The following is a 21293-nucleotide window of genomic DNA, read 5'->3' on the forward strand; positions in this document are numbered from 1 at the left end:
CTGGGACAGAGTATCAGTCTAACAGAAAACAAGTAAGGCTTTTGCTAGCCAGAATCAGGTGAGGGAAATTCCCTGCGGACGTCGAGCACACACAGATTTCTGAGAGTTTGCACAGAAACGCTCTCCTCTGAGGTCTCGATGGACCACAAACAAGGGATGTTGAGATAAAAACATTTTTTTTCCAGGCTCCAATGATGAGATCAGGTATTTTAAACAGAACATCTGGATTAACCAGATCCTTGAATGATACCTCTCTACTAAACATTAATAAGGAGAATATTGGGTATTAAAAATTGCCAATTGCTGGACATGCTGGGCAAAATTAAAATCTGCTGATTCTGGTTTGCAGCTGATTTTGCATCTCGAATAACTTATACTTTGAGTGACATTCTAGTTGATTTATGACTTTGAACAAGTGTGGCTTTAAAATTCTAATAAAACACGCTATTATCCCAGAGCAACACTCACAGCTATCAAATCACACAGAGAGATTATTATCATTATTATTATTATTATTATTATTATTATTATTATTATTATTATTATTATTATTATTATTATCATTATTATTTTATTTTAAGAAAAAATAAACTAACTGTACAAATGTGAAAAGTCTTGGAATAGAGATATTTGAACATGGCTTAAGGGTGATGTATGGTGGTGTGTTAAAGCTGTTGTATTTTTCTCCACACAAACTGAACTTCTGCTTTTATGGAGTTGCTCACCCATCCAGATCATCAGTAAACCAAGTGCATTTGAGCAGATGCACTTGGCTGCTTCTTCTTGATCCACATTTTAACTTTAGAAATCAGTTTTTCTGCTCATTTCTTTAAATAAACAAGAACAAAATGTCGTGCACTTTCCTTTCACAAAATCTAGCACCAGGAAAGTCTTGGTTTGTTATGTTTATTTTTTTCTGTCTGGATATACAAAACAATTATGTTGCACGTTTTTCTACTTTTCCTATCATATAACGGAAATATTTTATATCTTTGTTGCTTCCAAACTCTGCAGCTTTTTCCAACTTCAGAGCAGCACAGATGCCATAAAGTCATTGTTTATCCACATGAAATTCAACTTCTCTGATTTTCCTTCACCCTTTGCACCCTCACAGCTTAGTTTTACACCACAGCTGGCCGTGGTTTTCAAAGAAAAAAATGTAGAAAAAGTCACTTTTGGACTTTTTCCAAAAGTCTAAAAGTGGAGTAGGAATGTGAATGTCCTTCAGAAAGTGGAAAAGACAAAACTAAGCTAAAAGACGCCAACATTGCTTGTACGTTCCCACTAAACAGCAAGTCATTTAAACATATAGGCTGCACTTATTTGTCATCTCAAAGAAGAAGCAAATAAATAGACGATTAAGTCAGTCAAGACATGCGAGTATTATTGATGTCCACAAGTCTGATGTTATCCTTGGGTACAATTTCCAGACTCCAATGGAAAGCCACTTTCTTCTGTTCAGACAATTATATGCAAGTGCAAACAGAATAGGAAAGTCCCAGAAATGAAAGGCTTTTATCACCTTTTAAAAAAAACAACAACAAAGAAAAAACAAGGATCAAATTCAGGGCAGAACTGTGGTAAATATTTTAGTAGACTAGAACAAATGCAGCGTTTTGAAACACAGGACGCAAATGAACTGGGTGACAGACAACGGAGTAGAGAAAGATTCCAGCAATAAACAATGAATATCCAGGAGCTTAAATACTGAAGAGTGTGAGCGCTGACAAGAGGCAGGTGGCTGATTAGAAACATGGTGCAGCTGGGAGAGAAGGCAAACAGGCAGACTTAGGCAATATGAATGATAAATAAATACAGAGAGGCTGAACTAGGACTGAAAGAAGAAACGAATGAAGGGGGAAGGATATTAGTAATCAAAGAGAAAGGAACAAAACTATATAGACATTATATAAATGTCTACAAATCCATCTAAGAAAAGACTTTTAAAGCAATACTAATGAACTGACTATGTCAAAATCTGTTGAGCAATAATAATAATAATAAAAAAGCTTGCGACAGCTGATAAATGTATATCTGAATTATTAATTTTGAGAAGAGATTTTTCCTCAGACAGTATCGAATTAAATTTGCAAAGTTAATGCAGCATAGTAGCTACTGTTAGTTTAAACATTTTCACAAGCATGTTGAAAAAAAAATTTCAGCCCCAGAAGCGCTAAAAATAAATGTAAATTAGACTACTCGGCAGTAGAATTTTAAATTGGTTGATATAGATTTTACTGAAAACCATAAAAAAAATGTGGTAAATTATTAAACTTTAACTGCATATTCTGCAGCAAACCTCAAATCTCATATAAAAACACAATAATGAAATAAACTGCCCATGGTTTATCTGCAACAAACTAATGTGATTTCTTCAGAAGAACTTTGGCTATAAATAGAAGAGGAATAATTAAATTTTTTATTCCTAACTTGATTTTCTTTCTATTGACACAATAACAAACACAAACGACTGAAGAGACCTCAGAGACTTATCAGGCTTAAATGCTTCAGACGTCAGTAATTCAGCTCCGATTTTAAGATACGGCCTTTTCCTCTTTTCACCATTTAGGGCTGACAGAAACACTTTTCCACAGTTGGTTTTCCTTTTGTACTTTTTCAGTCATGTTGATTTGATCTTCTCAGAGCATTTCCAGCTGTAATAACTTCTGCATCCATGATTTATTTCCCCTTTATCTTTTTAAAATTTCACATGTCTTCTCACTAATTTATAAGCTCATGGTAATTTGTGCAAACAAAAACAGGATTTGCCCATAGGGTAAAAGTGGAGAGAAGAAACTGGGTGTTTGAGAGGCCGATTTATAGTGCTGTGAAATTTGCAAATTTCTTGTGGTTTTACTTCCTTGTCACACTTAAGTGTTTCAGACCCACAAACACATTTTAATAGAGAAAGATCAGTGAAGTAAAAACACAATGCAGTTCTTAAATTATGATGTCAGTCATTAATGGGAAAAAAAAAATGTTATCCAACCTAAGCTGCTCCACAATAATAATAATAAAACTAGAAAATTCCTGAAGAAATTTAACTGGGGCCTGCCAAAGTGTGCCCGTCGGATTGGATCCAGCATTCTGATGCTAAGAATCTAGCATCAATGCTAAAGAAAGCTGCAATGTAATCAATAGCATGTGGAGAATCACAAGAATGTTAAGTAAGCTGGACATGCAATATTCAGTATGATAAAGCAAGTGTATTAGCTAAAATGAGCAAATATGCTAATGTAAGCATAAATACTTTCAGTAGCATGTGGGGTATCATTAGAATGTTTACTGTAATTTACTTACTCCATTAAGTATACTAAACATGGCTAATAAGTCTGAAAAATAGAAAATAGCTTATTTGCTAATGAACTGCCTTGCTGTGCAACGCAGTTCCCTAAGCTCGATAAACAGATAATGCAGAATGATATCATGATATGCTTAAGGGCATATTGAGGCTTTTATTTTGAAATTTGCAGTAAGCTTCATATTAAATGCCCACACTAATCCAGTGTCTAAGAGTGCTTTGGATAAACCAATCACGTCAAGCAAAAATGAGCAATTACATGATGTAAAAATTCCCAAGGCTTTTATTTTGAAATTTTTAAGCTTCATTTGAAAGGGTCAAAGTCATCCCATGTGTAACAGTCATTGGATTAAATCAGAAAAAAGCAATGACCTGATGTAAAAATTTTCAAGGCCTTTTATTTTGAAATTTTCAGTAAGCTTCATTTCAAAGGGCTAGACTCATCCCATGTGTAACAGTGACAGGGTTAAATGAGTTATATACAGCCCATAGCAGCAAGTAGTTCTAAAGGCCAGCTCAGTCCTCCTCTGTTTTAACTGAACTACTAGTTAGAACTACAGTGATGCGTATTTGTAGTCCTAAGCAGCTCTCCCTGCTCTGGGTTCCGTTGCCATGGTAAATAATCCTCTCTTCCAGCTGTGAGTGAGACATCCAGGGGGAGACAATTCTCTGTTTGAGCCAGCCAGTTTGACTAAAAAAAGCATTGCAAACAACTGTTTCCTGTTCGGGAACCGTAATACATATTCGAAAACCGTTTGAAGCATATGAGAGGGCTATTTGTCGTCTCACATAGTCCTGTGATTCATATCTCTACCTCACTCACAGTATTAACAGCGATGAGATAAAAAAAGTGTGTGCCAAAGTCTGAAATTTTTCAGAAATACATGGAAGTGAATCAGTGAGATCTGTCTGCTACCCTGGCGCATGACTTTGCTCTGAAGCACCTAGATAATTTTTAAACATTTGACCGGAGCAGGCACGCGTATCAATGTCATGACCAAGTTTGATACCAATCATGCAATATTTGTGAGCGTGAGGGCGAGTTAAAAAATGATTTGGGGTCAAAATTTCACTCTGACTCTCACTCTAGAGGAGCGGCCTTCACACTCTGATTTTTCCAAAAATCAAAAACTTTGGGTCGCTTAGAAAGAAGTTGTGGACAAACCATAATACATATTGACGTGCTGTCTTCACTTTAAAAGAGATCACGGACGTATCTACAAAATGAAGTTTGAATGGCGTTTCTACATGAAGTTATGATTTACACAGAAAATCCTCAAAAATAGGGTATTTTCAGGATTTACTGGTTGCCTCGTCCCCTTGACGACGAGACTTGCACCTGGTGAGCTCGTTAGTGATTTTGGGGTCGTGTTTTGATTTTTAAGTCGCCAAGGTAACTCCAAAAACCCCCCAAAATAATAGAACACCTCCGGGATCGAGCCGACGTTTTGATACCACTTTTGTGGGTGGGCTCAAGAGCGTACGAGCCGCATTCCGGTAGGCGGATGAATAAGTTAAGAATAAAGAAACATTCTATTGGGTGTAGAACAATAGGTGCCTGCCATGCAATGCATGGAGGCAGTGACTGACTTGCTTTGCAAGTCAGTCACTGCTCTCCTTATGCATTGCTATGGGCAGGCCCCAATAAGACATTAACCATATTAAATCATGGCTCAACTGGGATATTTTCCAGGTGAAACTTCACAAACCACAACCAGGGCAGCAGGTTCAAGAAATCACCTAAACAGAATTTGTATAACAGTAAGAAGTGAGTAAGTCTAAGAACAGATGAGAAACGAACAAATTGTCATCTATCGGTCAGCAGATGTTACAAAGCCAGTACCAAGTCTTTGGGACTCCAGTTGAGCACAGTAAAGTAAACATCATACAGACAGTAAAACATGGTGGTAGTGTGATGATCGTCTGGGAATGCTTTAGTCTCTGGATGACTTGGAGTTATTGATAGAACTATGAGTCAGAACTAGAAAATCCTGAATAAGAATATACAGTATTCATATGACCTTAAACTAAAACACTTTTGAATTACACAGAAGGACAATGAGCCAAAGAAGTCCACTTCTGACTGAGGGTTTTCAAGAGGCATAGTCAAAGTCTGGACTTTTAAATTTATATTAAATGTTGTAGGGTAATTTTATACAGGCAGTTCATGCTAAAAAAAAAGAAGAAAAAAAAAAAAGAAATCCAATATGACTAAATAAAAACCACTCTGCATGAACAGTAGATCATAGTGATGTAAAAGTAGTAGTGGCAGTTTTCACAAGGCTTTGATGACAATATTTACCAACATAATCAATTATGAGGTTAATGGGCCTTTGACTTTTATGTAGGTATATACAGTTGGTTTGAATAGCTTATTTTCCTCAGTGAATAAAATCATAGTTCCAAAACTGTATTTTGGATTTACTTGGATGTTTGCCTGACATTAAATTTAGTTTCATCATCTGAAAGATTTAAGTGCAACAAAATGAAACATTTGTAAGGGGGTACAAACCTTTTCCACAGCACTGTAAATCTTGGATTTAATCTGCTGTGCCTGATTTTTACTGGCAGGATGTGACAGCCAGGACTTACTGGTGGTGTTGTATCTGACACCGTAAAACATCTTGGGGCAGGGCCGGGACACCATCTGGCCAGCGCTGCTCCTGGGCCAGCAGGTGCCAATGCCATCGATGGAGGTTTTGCAGTAGATTCCCGAGCCTGAAAGATGAGGGGGGGAAAGAAAGGCCGCAGCAGTTGTGCATTCATTTCCCACTACAAATAGACATCACGAAACTCTGACAATGCAGCAGTAGTGTTGGAAATAAGCTGTGGAGCTGAATATCCTGCTTGTGTGTGCACAGGTTTTAATGATTACTCCTGTGCTTTGTTTCGCTGAGCTGAGAACATCGTCTCCGGTGCCCGATCTATTTCCAGCTCTGCTCCCGTCTTTGATGTTAGTTTTAATAATCTTGGTTTGTGTCTAACTCGGCTCCCCTGTGTGGTATTCCACAGTGACTCTGCTTTGTAGTGACTTCGTGGGGAATCGGTTTAGCACATCTGAGGGGTGTAACGTGTCCGACTCACCGCTCCACTGGCTTGTGGTGTTGCTCAGAGTTTGGTTCCAGGAGGCGACCAGGGACTGCACTGCAATCCAAAGGGAAACAGCTTCATCAGCAAACCCACTCTTCATTTACACATTTTATTCAAGGTTAGAAAAATCTTATTAGATTTTTCTTAACAGCCAGAGATGATAAGGAATAAAGGGCAGCGGTAAACATCGGTGACGGACCTTTCCTGGAGCAATTCCAGGACGCTACCTGCAAATATGAATCTAGACGTGCCCTGAAGGTCAGCCCATTATTTCTGCAATAACTCCACAGGATTTGGATAAAAAGAATCCGGAAATAAGGGATCCTCCCTTGGGGCAAAAGGTGGCACTCAATATTGAGCTTTCATCACCTTTTCCTGTAACCAGTGTTTTCACACATATATGGTGCGAAAAACATGGAAAAAAATCTCCTAAACATAGACAAAAACAAAACAAGTTGTTTCCTGAAACACGACTTTACAATTTCAAAAGTACTAATATGACAGAAAACATAAAAACTCTCTAAGAGACAACGTATTATTACATTTTTCATTGGAATCTGTTAAACAAACATGAAATGCTAGAAAATCTAAAAAAGATAAAATATGAAAAACTCCCATCTGTTTTTCCACCATTTCTAAGAGTACATTATTTTCACACATAGAAAGAGTATTTTAAATAAATAAAAAAAACACATACAACTTCCATATCTGGAAGACAAAGACTTTTATTTATAGGCATCATCTTGAAGATACACTCATAGAAACATTGATTAAAAAAATACATTTTCAATTAGATATGTAGTCACTTACTGGCCACAGAAAAGGTTGGAGGGAGTCTGTTTGCTACGAAGTGTTTCTGAGAAGGAAACACTAATTTCTCTCTGTTGAAAATACATTTTGCCCCAGATTTTTAAAACAAATGGAATGTTAGATTTAAAACAAGGAATCCAGAACTAAAGAATGAAAGCACAATGCTATTTATGCCTCAGCTAAATCTGCTAGCCATACATGGGAGTCAACAGACAAGTAGACCTTTGAGGTGACCTTGATTATTGTTTGTGAGCATAATGTTTGTCAAGTAAGAAAATGCTTTCTCTTACAGATTTTACTTCTCCTGTATTGTCTGATGCTAAACACCTAATGGTTTCTGCAGACTGCAGGAAAATTACTAACTTCTCTCCAAATGTTTTGCCCCAAAAGTTAGCTGCAGCTGGATCTTTATTTTCTCTGTGTCTGAGCCAAATAAATGAGAAAACAGAGTCCATCTGTGATCTCTGTATTTTAGCTTTCCTTCCATCCATCACACACATTAGCTTGAAGTTCATTTTTAGGGCCAACCTGAAAAGAACTGCCTTAAAACGGAGTTGCAGTATATAGCTTAAGTGGTAAAAAAGTGGAAATGTTTTTTAACATTTCGAGGCGTACCTGGTGTGGGAAAGTTAAACCTTCACCTGTACGATAACAACTAGTTATGCGAAAAAAGTTACACTTACACAACCACTGGATGGCTTTCTACTTACACCACCGGGCTTAATGGAGAGCTTTTAAAGTCCACTAAAGGGTGCCACTTTGTTTTGTCTCCAAGACAACTATTGGTCTTTCAGACAACCTTTCTCCAGAATTCCTCCTCCTCATTAATTAAATTGGACTATAAATCTTCACTAAATGAACCAATGTTAAAGACGGAGTGTTTTGCATCACTGATATTCCCAAGTGTGGCCTCTGTGTATTTTGCATTGCTACATCGTTTGCTTTTTTTCTGTCACGCGTTTGTATATACCCGTCTTCAATGATGACATGACAACAAATATGATTATCGTGTGCAACAAGCTTAACACTACTGAAAAGTAAAAGGCTGTGAAACTAATGGTATAGGTCAAGAAATTAATAGCGCAGAACTACTGTCTGAACATTGTTGTCTGAAGTTATTGAAGCATCATACATGGACTTCAGCTGTGCGTGACATTATACGGCAATATAAATAAATTGGATACGCAAGTCATTCAACAGCTTAGTCTATTTTTAAGTGGAGATATTTAGGGCTATATGAGAGCTACGCCATCGTGTCTCAGCATCATTCTGCTGCACAGTGGGATGCATTGTGTGGTTTAATTTGGAGGATTGGATGTCCCTGTAATCCTGCCAATGTGGGTGTTGGATCAGAAAATGGGTCGTTGAGGAAAGGCACCGATAAACAACCATCCTGGCATTTAGTTTGCAGGAATTATCTACTTGTTCATCATGCATCGTCTGGCCATGAATGGAACATTTTAGCACCTACATAACAAAGCACATTAAAGGACATAAAAGGCATTTCTTTCTTTAAAAGTAACCACACAAATATAGTGGTATAGCATTTTTGCAGCCAAAAGAATCTTTTTCATGTATTTGAAATAAAACTAGTGTGTCGATTAAAAAAAAAAAAATTCACATATTTCCCCTGCCAAATATCGATCACTGACAAATAAATTGGTGCTACTTAATATGATAGCAAGATACTCTTTAGCAGCAGTGGTAATATTTGCATTTCTGATTTGAAATAAAATTAACATTTAGAAGAACAGACTGTGGTATTTTTCCTCAAGGTCATCATATGGTTTGAATTTTACACCAGACCATCCTTATGAAAAACAAAGACTTATTATGAATCCAGTTGGAACAACCTGGGGCATCTTTGTTTTGAAAAAAAAAAAAAAAAATCGTTATATTTCCTGCTTTTCCTCAGTCTGCGTTTACTTGCGAGCTCTACAAGGAAATTAAATAATATAAAAAGACATTTTGCCAATATTCAAGAGGACAAAGTTGAGACTGAAGATGAGGTTTTGGCATTTAGAGGTTATGGACATGAAAAAGAAAAGACTGAAAATCAATTTAATCCCACAAGTGTGCTAACAGCCAAGCAGCTCAAACACTCAGGTCTGACAGCTCTGGGAAATAGCTCCTTGTAAAAAAAACACAAAAAAAACCCCAGACTGCAGTGTTGTAATAAGCGTTGAGTTAATGCTCGTCTTTGACTTACGTGAGACATTCCCTGCCAGCAGAGCTTCACATGTCAAATCTGCAAAGGAGACGGAGGGGAGGAGGCTCACAACGGCAAACACCTGCAGACAGTGAAGAGGAGAGCGATAGAGGTCAGGCTTAATCACAGAATCAAATATGAACATGTCTTCTCTCTGACCAGCGCAATGAATTTTTAATTTCTTGACAGGAAATAAGATTAAACTAAATCAAACCCAACGACCTTTAGGACCCTTAAAAGAAATAAAAGATCCTCCTGCTTCCCCTTTATAACTGTACTATTGTTATTACTCTTTTTATCATGTTCTGACGTCAATCTGATTGAAAATTTGTGGATGGAGCTATGGATTATGGTGAAATACCTCATGGACAGCAAAAACACAAGGGGCGTGACTTTGGTTATGACAATAAAGACATTTGTTTTGGTTATTATGGTTTTATTAGTTGCTACGGAGGTGTAGAAATAATCTTGTCTTTTTCACACTTTCAATTTAATCCTTTAAAACAAACAAAAAAAACCCCCATAAAAACAAAAACTATTTACAGAACTGCCTTTTGTTTGTCTCCATGGTTGCAGTTGGTAGCACTGTTGCTTTCCAGCAAGGAGGTCCTGGGATCAAATCCCAGCCTGGTGTCTTTCTCCATGGAGTTTGCATGTTCTCCCTGTGCTTGTAGGGGTTCTTTGTGGGTTCCTTGTGTCCTTTAGGGTGTTTGGTCGTTCTATACTGCATCAGGTACGTGTGTGTGAATGCATGGTTGTGTGTCTCTGTGTTGCCCTGTGAGGAACTAGGATCTGTCCAGTATGCTAACCACTTCTCACCAGATAACTACTGGAGAAAGGCACCAACCTCCCACCACCCTCAGAGGAAGAGCAGATATACATAACAAATGGATTCTTCCATTTCTTTCATATTATCTTTTAAATCTGAACACTTTTTCCTTATCACCTTACCAATATTTAGCTTAATTAAAAAACAATAGAAGACATTTTTTTGGAATCACTCCTAACATTTAACATTCTAATTCTAGAAACGGAAAAAAAAAATCTTCCACAGGTTGTAGTCGTTAATTCAAAGCTTATTCTGTTTGTGCATAATTTTGGCATCAGGTTATTTTGCATCTGCAGAGAAAAACATTAAAAGAATGCACATAATTATAATACTGCAGCATCCTCTGTCAGCCATGTCTCATGTGTCAGAGTTGTGTTTCCACCAAGACAGCAGCATGAGATAAACAGCCCTCCTCTTTCACACAGAGGGATGGGAAACAACAGATTCTGTATTTGTGGTTTTACTGAATGATACCAAAGAGGAATCTGCTGTTTGGATTAATATTGCATCTACACTCTTTGATCCTAAATGGGTTTCCTTTGCTTTGGACAGGGGGCCGAGCTGGAAACAGTTCAAACCAGGAAGCCTGGCGACACAATAAGAGGGGGCATCGTGTTGTGTGTCGCACTGGAGACATCTGGAAACCACTGATTCACAGCCAGCACACATGCAGCTCATGTCGGTGATGCTTTATAGCACAAAATAAGACAGTCATCAGTTTGGCTTTCTTTTCTCTCTCTATCAAATGCCAAACTAAGCTACAGCTTACAACTGTCCAACAGTTTCCTGAACACAACCGGTCGGCTACAATTACCTTATAGAGCCCAGGTTCCACTTCCTCCTTGAATAAAACATTCCCGTTAATAATTTATCATTCAAAACATTTCTTAAAGTAGAAAATGGTGGTAAACTAGAACTTTAATTTGCTCACAATTAATCAGATAATTGTATTTAAATGTGCCGTCCTTTGATCAGGGTTGTGTTTATAACAGACAATCTCAATGGCGTGAAATACCAAAAGGTTTATCGGGTCACATTATGGAAAAATGCTGAAGTGCCCCAGATTTCAGAGCAGAGTTCACAACAGATTGCTGCGCCTGCTTTCACGCTCCGTGAATCCAGATAGGTATCAGAAGCGTGCAGCACAGACACTTCAAAACAACAACAATAACAACCAGTGAAAACAGGAACATAAACAACACAAGACTGCAAGAAGAACCTCGTATTTGTGCCTCTCTCAGAAGGAAAAGGCAACTTGATTTGACCATTTTCAACCTTAATAGCAGTTTTGTGGTTAATAATTACTTGAACAGGTGCACTTGTGTGTGGGGGGGGGTTTGCGTGTGTGGGGGCGCATGCGTACGTGTGTGTATGAAGACATGCAGCCAAATCCCATTGTGAGAAGTATGAACAGAATCATTTTCAGTTATTTTCAGCATACTGTAGACAACAAGGGGGTAGTAATAAAATTACATCGGAGCAACAAATAAAACACTAACAAAAGCTGAACATCAACATAATTAAAAACATTTAAAAACTTCTGAAAGAGGATTGCAGCTATGGAAAAAAAAAAAAAAAGAAATTTAACTTTTCTCAGACTCAAGGGTAAAATATGGGGAAGTACCATAAAACTTTAAGTCATTTTCAGAATTTACTTTATATTCAGACTACGTTTGCTGTTCCAACAAAAACTTTGGCACCAGCACTGTTTGGCTGATTTCCAACAAAAGGAAATGGAAGTAAACTAAAAAGAAGAAAAAAAATGTTTTTTACAGATGGTAATGGAAAAAAAAATCTCAACCCCTCCATACAGCTCACTGTGCAAGCAGCAAATGCTTTGTCCACCCACAATGTCACTTTCCATTTGGTAAAATGAAGAGCTCTAACCATCTGGCTTAACCTGCAATGAGGAATGCGTTTTATTGCACACTCATCTTTCTTTGAAAACGCACCAGCATTCTAGATGTTTTTATTTGATTTGTTCTTGACTATTTTTATTCATTTTAGTGTCAGAAAATAGGATGGAGAAGACCTGGAGTGACCCTCACCACTGCTTCCAAACTTTTCTCTTGAAAACTTGTGTCTTACACATAAAGTGAGATTCAGTCAGGAAACCTAATTAAATTATCTCTACTAATTCTTCCAAGGAGAGTTGTCACAACCTAAAATGATGCCAGGAACTCATCAATGACTACAAAGAGCAAGTGATTGAAGCACAACTTGCTAAATGGCTTTTAGCCAACTATTAGTGAGGGTGTTAGTATAAATTTGAGCTTCTCTGTACAATTTAAACTTTAAGGAAAACCTACAATGACCCAAAGGAAGCAATTCCTATTTTTAGCAATTGTTGGTATTGTTTGCTGTATAATCCCTTCACTTCAGAAAAAGAAAAACTGAATTGCTTAATTAAGAGCCCCAATGTAGTTTGGCATTTTTCCTATTAAAGGAGGATGTAAACCTCTTACTGGATTCGTTTAATCTCTTTAGATTCAGGTCCAGTACCACCAAGAGCTGGTTAAAATACAAAAACAAGCTTTTCTTCTACTTAGGTCTTGCTTAATAAGCCCTGGAGAAATGAATGTCCTTTTAACGAAAATAAGAAGAGGACAAAATTTAAAAAAAATTTGGATGAGGACAATCCGGGCCAGTCGTGACCCCAGCTGAGAAGCTGGCCCCTCGCCAAAATACGCATTGCCTGATTCAAGAGGAGAAGAAAGGGGAGACATTTCCCTTCAAGAAACTGGCTGAAATGTTCATCTAACTGATGAACTGATTCCAAAATGGGGTCCATTTATGGCTGATGGGTTTCTTGAGATGACAGCACCGAAGTCCGCCGTGCTATCTACAGTTAATCTAAAATGTATTTTGCTGTGGCAACCAATCCTGCAGCTATTTCTGGGTGGCATGCCGTCACCAGCAGCTTTATTTTCTTATATGTCTTATTTCATCCAGTCTGAACAGGAATCCAGACGATCTTTACCTTCCAACTTTTTAAAATCTCCATTGATACTGTCTAGATCGACTGATATTAACTTTAACCATAATAGTAAATTAGGTTTCTTAGATTTAAACATTAACCTACATATATTACATTGCCAAATTAATTTTTTTTACCCTTCTAAACCATTTAATTCAGATTGTATAATCACTTCCATAGCTACGTCAGTATTAATTCATGTGGTACAAGTCATGCAGATTGCTTCAACAGTACTCCTGATTAAACTTAAACGTAACCAACAATGTTTTGTAACTTTGGTAGTTTAAAAACAAGAAGTCTTGGTGTTGACCTCAATCTCAGCTTAAGTGGTCCTGAGTGCAAACCTATTATCAGCAAATTCCAGCCTAGTACCATGAAAACATGTGAAGCGGAAGTCCAGAGCAAGGTCAGCTGATGCTGAGAGGTTGAGTGTAAGGACGGTCAAAAATGTGCACAATCAATAGCTAATGATGTCCAAAATACATGAGCCAAACAGATAAGACCAAGAGTGCAAATACACTATTGTGCATGGTTTGTGTGAATCTTGGCCATAAATCACTAAGTGTAAAACATTTTTTAGGAGTTTGGCTCAGCCCATTGGTTCCACTGAAGAAAGGTCTTAGTCTTTCAGAAATAAATCTTGGTGTCCTGAAGTATTATTTGGTATTGCAACCATTTTTTCCTTCTGGAGAATATCAACTAAAACAATATAGTCTATGCAAACTTATCAATATTTTGTATCCGTGAAACCACAAAAAATGCTAGTTGACTTTCAACAGCTCAGATAGTCTTAGGCCTGTTTTTAAACTTCTGAACAGATGTGCTCTTGTGTATAGTTTGAAAAGAAATTTAAGCATTTAAAGGAGGGCGAGTACAAAATAATTTAGTAGTTTGAAAAAGCCTAACGTGTCCAAAACATCTAGCAAACATCTCAATAAATCTTACACAAAAGCCTTTTTAGTATGCTGATTTATTTGTTCTTTCTTCATGCTCACTGCATGAAAAACCACCTGCCTACTGTGACCAATTTAGCAATATGGGCTTAGGAGAACCTTGGAAAACTATTGTCACTCAGCACAGTTGGCTGCTGAATTGAGAAATGTAACCTGAAACTGACGGGAAGTCTGCTCAGAAACACAGTTGAGTTCTCTGGACGTGAGCTCGTCTGGGATGGACCTTACACAATGGTTTCATAATTTGGAGAATAGGTATCAAGTCCAGCAAGTGGAAGATAAAAGACAAAAATCCTCCTTGTGATGAGGGAAATGTGTTAAAGCCACTATCTGGGTTGGCATCAAAGTCCAGTGGATGGCTGACCCGCATATTTTTGAAGATACCATTGTTGCAGAAGCATCTACTCTTTTTTACCCCGGAGGGAAATACAGGACAGCTATTTAAACAGGACAGTGCCATGCCTCAGTCTGCACGGCATGCAGAAGCACGGCCTCTTAAAGGTGTCTGAATGATCTGAATGACGTCCAGTGCCGACTTCAATTATGGTGAATACTGAAAGGAGAATCTGACAACTATTACAAGGCTGATTAAGAAGGACTTGGATTTCACTTGTAAAACTGCAGGGCTTCAATTTCAGAATAGGATAACAGCAAACACAACTCCCTCATAACAATGTGCTGCTTTCCTCTTGGAATGTAATTTTGTCTGTTGATTAAAAAGAAAAAAAGAATCAGTCTGAGTTGCATTCTGGAAATCAAATTAGTTTTCTTATCAAATATGTTTATTATACTAAAATATAGTGGGATTTTGCAAATTACAAGAATATGTACACTGTGTTTGCAATACAACAATAAAAACAAAGTAAAAAGAACAAAAAGCAGAAAGAGGTAGAGCTACAGCAGTCTATTTGGTGACTCTCATGCAGCAGTCTTGTTTCTGCATGTTTCTGCCATATGAGGATTTTATGAAAAAGCAGTGGAGCGAAGAGGAGGAAAAAACCTTCCCCAAGTGAGTAAGTTAAAACACTCCAAAAGCTGCCTGAGGCCCAGCATTAAAACATTTTGTAGTCCAGAGGAGCTGTTGATCCAAACCTTTTCTATTACAAGCATTTTGTGCCTCATTTGGTGCATACTTTGAGCTCATTAAGTGATCATTTTTTCCCCATTTTTTTCTCTGCATTGGCTCGTTTCGGTTTTGATCATTTCCAGAGTCTAGGTGAGCGGTCATGTGCGCAGGAGTCTCTTAGATGCCATGTTTGGCGTCATGATGACTAATTCCATTTGACTTATTTACTGCACTTGGTCTAGATCTGTAAGAAAGCCAGAGATTGGAGCTTAGATATGTGTGCGCCTGTTTATTGTTTTCACGAAGCATCCTGTGACCTGGAAGTGTTGTAGAACGAGTCAGTCAGACATTTGTTAACCTCTGCATGAACAAGCTGCTGATATAATAGCTGCAGGTCATAGGTGTGGTACATCAGCAAGATTCAATGCTCATTCCACTGTTGCCCTTCCCTGCTGATTACAGACAGAACAGAAGTACGAAGAGGAATGTTTTCTCTGTGCTTGATGGTCTTTTCTTTCACCAGTTTGCGTTACAATTCAAACTGTTGCACCATAGAACATATTTTATTCTTCTTCTGCTTTCCTTTATGCATTTATTGTTCCTTTAGACACATTCATGTGCATGAACTTAAATCATTTTAAAATCTAAATATTAATATATCACATTGGGTAAAGTGGGTGACACCTGAGCAGTTTCTTCTTGTTAGAAATAAATACCTTTTATTATAGAATTATAGAGCTGTGGAACTGAAGTAAATAAAAGCAACTTGTTTAAGGCAAATGTTTTACCAATAAAAGTACTAAAAAATTTTTTATTACTATTTTATAAATATAAATCTAACATGTAACATCTAACATGTTCAATATTGTGTCATGCACATGTTCACATATATATATGTGCATTGCTGTTTATAATACATATCTGACATGTATTTAGACAAGATGTTTTTCATAAAAGAATAGCATTTCTAATAATTATTCATTCTATAAAGCAGCATACAACAACTGAGCTAAAGTGGGACATTTCGTAAAATGAGCTCCAGTTAATTTCATTGACTGCTGAAAATGAAATATTTAAATTTTGATCAGAGTTTAAGCATCAAAATACATATTTTTTTGTTTTAGGCAGATATATTCAATGTTAAACTATCTCACAGAATTTTAATGAGTCAAACCATGAAGAGGTAACACAGTAAATCCAGATAACGTGGAACATTTAGTAATGCTATTTAAGAGAGAAGTATTTGTTGCTTTTTTTTTTTTGCTGTCATATGAATAAAAACATTTTTTAGACATTTTGTAATGAATAAAAACTCCCTAAATATACCAAGAACTTAAAAGGAACTTTTATTGTCTTTGAATAAGTATTCATTTTTAGCTTTCCTGTTTAGATCTTTAGCATTCAAGTTTTTTAAGCTTGGTTTAGTTTCTACCACGCTTAGGAAGGTACAGAGAGTCGAACATTAGAAATAATAGCTTGTTTGTATTTTCAGCGACAGTCTAAATGGAACAAAAACATCAGCAGAGATACAGAATTGTATTTTTGTGCAGTGATTTATGTCAGGTAAAGAACATTTATGTCCATTAGCAGTCGGGACAGAGTGAGCAGCTCTGGCTCCGATCGGGAGTGACTGCTGCGCTACAGAGCACTTTGAAAATGTGTGCTTTCAGGGGTCTCAAAAAGTCTCAAAACCACCAAAAAAAGTTGATAGATTTGACAGTCACTTAACGTGTCACCAGAGGGATTTGAAAGCTTACTGGACAAAGTTGCTAAGTTACAAAGCAACATCAGAGTACAATGCACCCATCAGGCTTTCACAGGCAGGAACAATGTCCAGTCTGACCTTCAGATTCAGATTTTAGACATTTTCGGTTCTGTTTCTGAGTAGTATAGCACAGATGTTTTCACTTTGGGTTATTTTGACAATTAAACATAAATATTCATAAAAGAAGATTGCCCTTGCAGATTCAGAAAACATTAGTTTTGCAGTTTTAAAACAGTAGATGAAGGGATTTCAAGATTTTCCTCATAACTGCATCAAATCATATGTTTCTTGCCATAATCTGATATTTATTCAATCCAAAACAAGGTACATTGTACGTTGTGTGGTTTAAACCCTTAAAAAGGTTTTACAGAGGCCTGGTTGTTTGTTAGGTTGTAACAATTTGAATAATAGTGGAAAAAACGTTTTCAGGTTTTAACCTGTTGATTGCCATTCAGAGCGGATCTTGAAAAAATTAGCTTATTTTAAACTGGTGGTTTGGGATGCAAATGGAAAAAAAATGCAGGTTAATAATCCTTTTTGTAGTGTCATAAACTGGACTGTAAATATTAGTCTGGGGAGATGTGACTGATTATATTTGTGGCTTCAAAAATACTTAAACCAGTAGTGTCCTCCAGAGTGGTGTCCTCTAGGGGCGTTGTCAAGCATGTTGAAGTTGCTTCCCTGCTTCAACACACTTGAATTACATGATGGGTCTCTGCCATGACCCTGGGTAGAACTTAATACATGCTAAGGAGGTAATTTGTTTGCTTGAAATAGCTGTGCTGGAGAATTAGCAGCTCTTGAGGAATGGAGTAGGACATCCCCGACTTGGCTTTGAAACTTTCTCTTACTTCCCCCCCCCCCTCCCAATACCAATCATTTATAATGTTCACTCACTTTGTACTCAGCAGTGCATTTGCATTGTAAACAGAATTACTGTTGGTTTTTACCACCCATTTTTGTTTTCTCCCGACTATTGCATTGTGTATGGTCGGATTTGTACTCAAGACAAAAGATGAACAATGTCTATTGTGTAATCTTTTTTTTGTACCAATCATTTCCAAACTGCAAGTTATACTGTCTCTGTTTAGTCTTGCTCAGAAAAAAAGGGATAAACTCTAAACTGTTTTTCTGGTATGCACATCAATCACCTGTTTCATGTTTTCATGTCACAGTGCTTTCTAAGATTTTCAGCATGGTAAAGACTTGCCGAAAGCCTGAATATAAATTCATCTTCCTGCAGTAGCTCAAGCTCCCTAACGCTAAACAGCAAAGCACAAGGTTTTAAATGACATTACTTTTAATAATTTAATTTGATAATGACTTCATCTACCCAGCTTAATTGCTGAATTTGACGTATTAAGGAGCGGAACATTTGAATGAAGCTTATTTGCAACAAATGGTACTTTATATTGTGGAATGATTTCATCAGTTCTGTCTTGAAAATGAAACCTCATATCTCAATGGGCCTCACCTGCACAGACTAGGATATGACTGAAAATGAAAAAAACAATGCTGCTATTTTCTCTTAGGCAACCTTGGAGTTATATATATATATACATATATATATATATATATATATATATATATGTATATATATATATAATATATATATATTTTTTTTTCCCTTCCTACTCACTATGTGTTGTGGCAAGATAAACTACAGTCCTCATCCAGCCTTGTTTGCTGACATTTTTACTCAAACTTGGATTCCGTTCCACATTGAATAAATGTTCTCAAATTAAACTTTGAATCAATACGCATTTCTCACTATGAGATTATGATACTCTAATGAACAATTTTTTTTATACACATATCACTATGGGATATATTTTAGTTAGAGTTTGTAGGTTTTTACTCCGATTCTGCACCCAAAAGCAAAAGCATGAAGATGCTGCATCTTTTAAGGTACTTTACACCAACAAAAATATGAAGTAGAGTTTTTGATTGATTGTGGCACACTACTTTTGCTCATATAAAGACTTCCCTTCACATGGAGAGACCCACTCTCTGCACCTTGCTGCAACCTGTCTAATATATGCAGGCTTCAGATCCTCACAACAAGCCATGTAAACACAACAATAACCCCAAGTTGCTCGAGATTCAATGCAGCGTGACGTCAACATAATGTTCTCAATACAAGTGCCCCTGGTTACAAGGTGACTTGTCTCAAATTATCAAACTCAAATGGATTGTTTTTCTTTCTGTACAAAGAAGACCAATAGGTGTGGCAACTCTCATGACATATCATATCCTGTCTTGTACAGAAGGACATCATGAAGATTTCTCTGAAAAGTAATTCAGAATTTTAAAGTGTTATTAGTGTAGGCTTTATGTGTAATTGTAACAAAATGCAATAAAAATGTCTATTAAGCCTTTCTGTAGATTGTTTTGACTATATTTGCAAGCTTCTCTAAAAGTATGGATGCTTAGTGACTGTTTGTCACAGAATCTCTTAATCGCACTGAGAGTGTCGCATCTTCATTTAAAGCGATTAGCTGCTTTCTGACCTTTACGGACATGTGATATGTGTGTCTGTCTGTGAGAGAGGGGTCTTAAATCATAACAGAGGGGACACAAATAGAAAGCAGGGGAGGGATTGTGCAGAAGATTCTTGACTATTCTTAGTGCAGCTTCTCCTCTCTCACAATTAGGAGGAGGTGCATGAAGACATTCACCCCAGCTGGATCAGAGTTTTTGCCAGGTTTACCTGGGCAGTAGCTCAGATGCCGAAGGAGTAGGAGGAATTGCTTTTATAGAATTTGTAAAAAGTAAGTTATGCAGCTCAAACCTAATCTTTTACTGTATTTTCTGTTTTAAATGAATTAGCATTACCAAAATGATTCTATTGTTCTAATTGTAAAATGCTAGACTGAAATATAAAATGTTAGATTTATTTTTATTTATTTTCTTCTAAGTCGGAAGTTTAAAATTACTAATGTGGCAATGACTTTGCACAACAAATAACTAACATGCCTTTTGAAAGCTTCATATAGGGTAGGTAATGACAATTGAAGTAATTGGAGGCACCAATTTTAAGGAAGTGATAGACATTCCCATGCTGTTGACTTGTGCAACAAAGCTACCCTGCAGTACAGAGATGGGTTCTGCCTCCTCCAGAAACCATGTTTTGTTGTGAAATGCAAGACATCTAGAAATCCAGATGTAGAGATCTAGGGACTGAAGTTGAAAAGATAATGTCATTGTCCACAATGAAAAAAGTCCTGGAAAGTCACAAAAAACCATTACTCAAAGAGTAAGACAAAAATCCAGATTGCAGGTTGCAAATGTCCTCAGCAACAAAGACCTGATTTTTGGAGAAATGTCCGGTGGTCTGATGAAACAAAAATTGAAGTGTTTGGCCATAATGATTGTAGTTGTGTTTGCAGGAGAGTTGGAAGTTTCCCAGCTGGGTGAGAAGATTAGGTTATGTGAACGTTTTGGTGCAGGAGGGACTGGAGGATTTTACTAGAGAAACATCTCAAACCATCAGCCAGGAGGGTTTGGATACAAATGGAACTTTTAAATGCACAAAGATCCGAAGTCTGCTACCAATTAATGATCAAGCGGCTTAAATACACAAATGCATGGTCAAGTGTGAGGTGACAGCAGCCCACGTGCAATTTTTTCTGGAGAAGCGGTCAAAGTCTCAGCAAACTTTTGTGAGAAGCTTATGGAAAGAACTCTCAAAACCTTTGACCCAAGTCATACGGTTTACATGACAAATCTATCAAAAAAAAAAATCAAATAAAAAAAAAGAAAACATTTTGTGTTTAGAAATTTTTTTTTTATCTCCCTCTCTCATTATTCAGCCTTTTAGAAAATATAGGTTGTTTTATCAACAGGAAATATTTGTTTGATTTAATGCCAGGCATTACGAAAAAGGGAGGTTTATTATGTTCCATGAAGATATCTGGTTTCAACTGTACATTTAGAAACCATAAAAGCCAAATTAATGTCATCCAACTGAACAGTTCTTGCAGCCAATACTTGGTTGGCCCTCACTTTTCATGGATTAATGCATCAATGCAGCATGGCACGGAGACAATCAGACTGTGGCCCTACTGAGTAATAATGAGGAAACTCAGGCCTCTTTGGGAACGGCCTTCAACTCGTCTCCAGTGTCAGCTCTGGAGTCTATGATCTTCTTCTTGACAACACTCTGGATTTTCTGTGGGGTTTACTTTCTGCTATGCAACACATGCCAGTCAAGCACACTAGTACCATGACCGTTAAAGAAGGTATTGGTGGCTTTGTTAGTCATACTGGAAAATGAAATCCATTTCATGCAGA

General features: G+C 37.1%; 1 protein-coding gene across 1 annotated transcript in view; it reads right to left on the reverse strand.

The window, feature by feature from the left end:
• LOC122822861 (corticotropin-releasing factor receptor 1) overlaps window positions 1–21293 on the reverse strand; it is an 83939-nt gene that overhangs the window by 60483 nt on the left and 2163 nt on the right. Inside the window, exons 2-4 of the mRNA XM_044101861.1 lie at window positions 9411–9492; window positions 6386–6445; window positions 5894–6019 (exon numbers count right to left, since the gene is read on the reverse strand). Of these exons, the coding sequence (XP_043957796.1) occupies window positions 5894–6019; window positions 6386–6445; window positions 9411–9492 (268 nt within the window). The remainder of the gene's footprint in view (window positions 1–5893; window positions 6020–6385; window positions 6446–9410; window positions 9493–21293) is intronic.

The sequence above is a fragment of the Gambusia affinis genome, linkage group LG20, assembly GCF_019740435.1.
Source record: "Gambusia affinis linkage group LG20, SWU_Gaff_1.0, whole genome shotgun sequence".
NCBI classification, from domain to species: Eukaryota; Metazoa; Chordata; class Actinopteri; order Cyprinodontiformes; family Poeciliidae; genus Gambusia; species Gambusia affinis.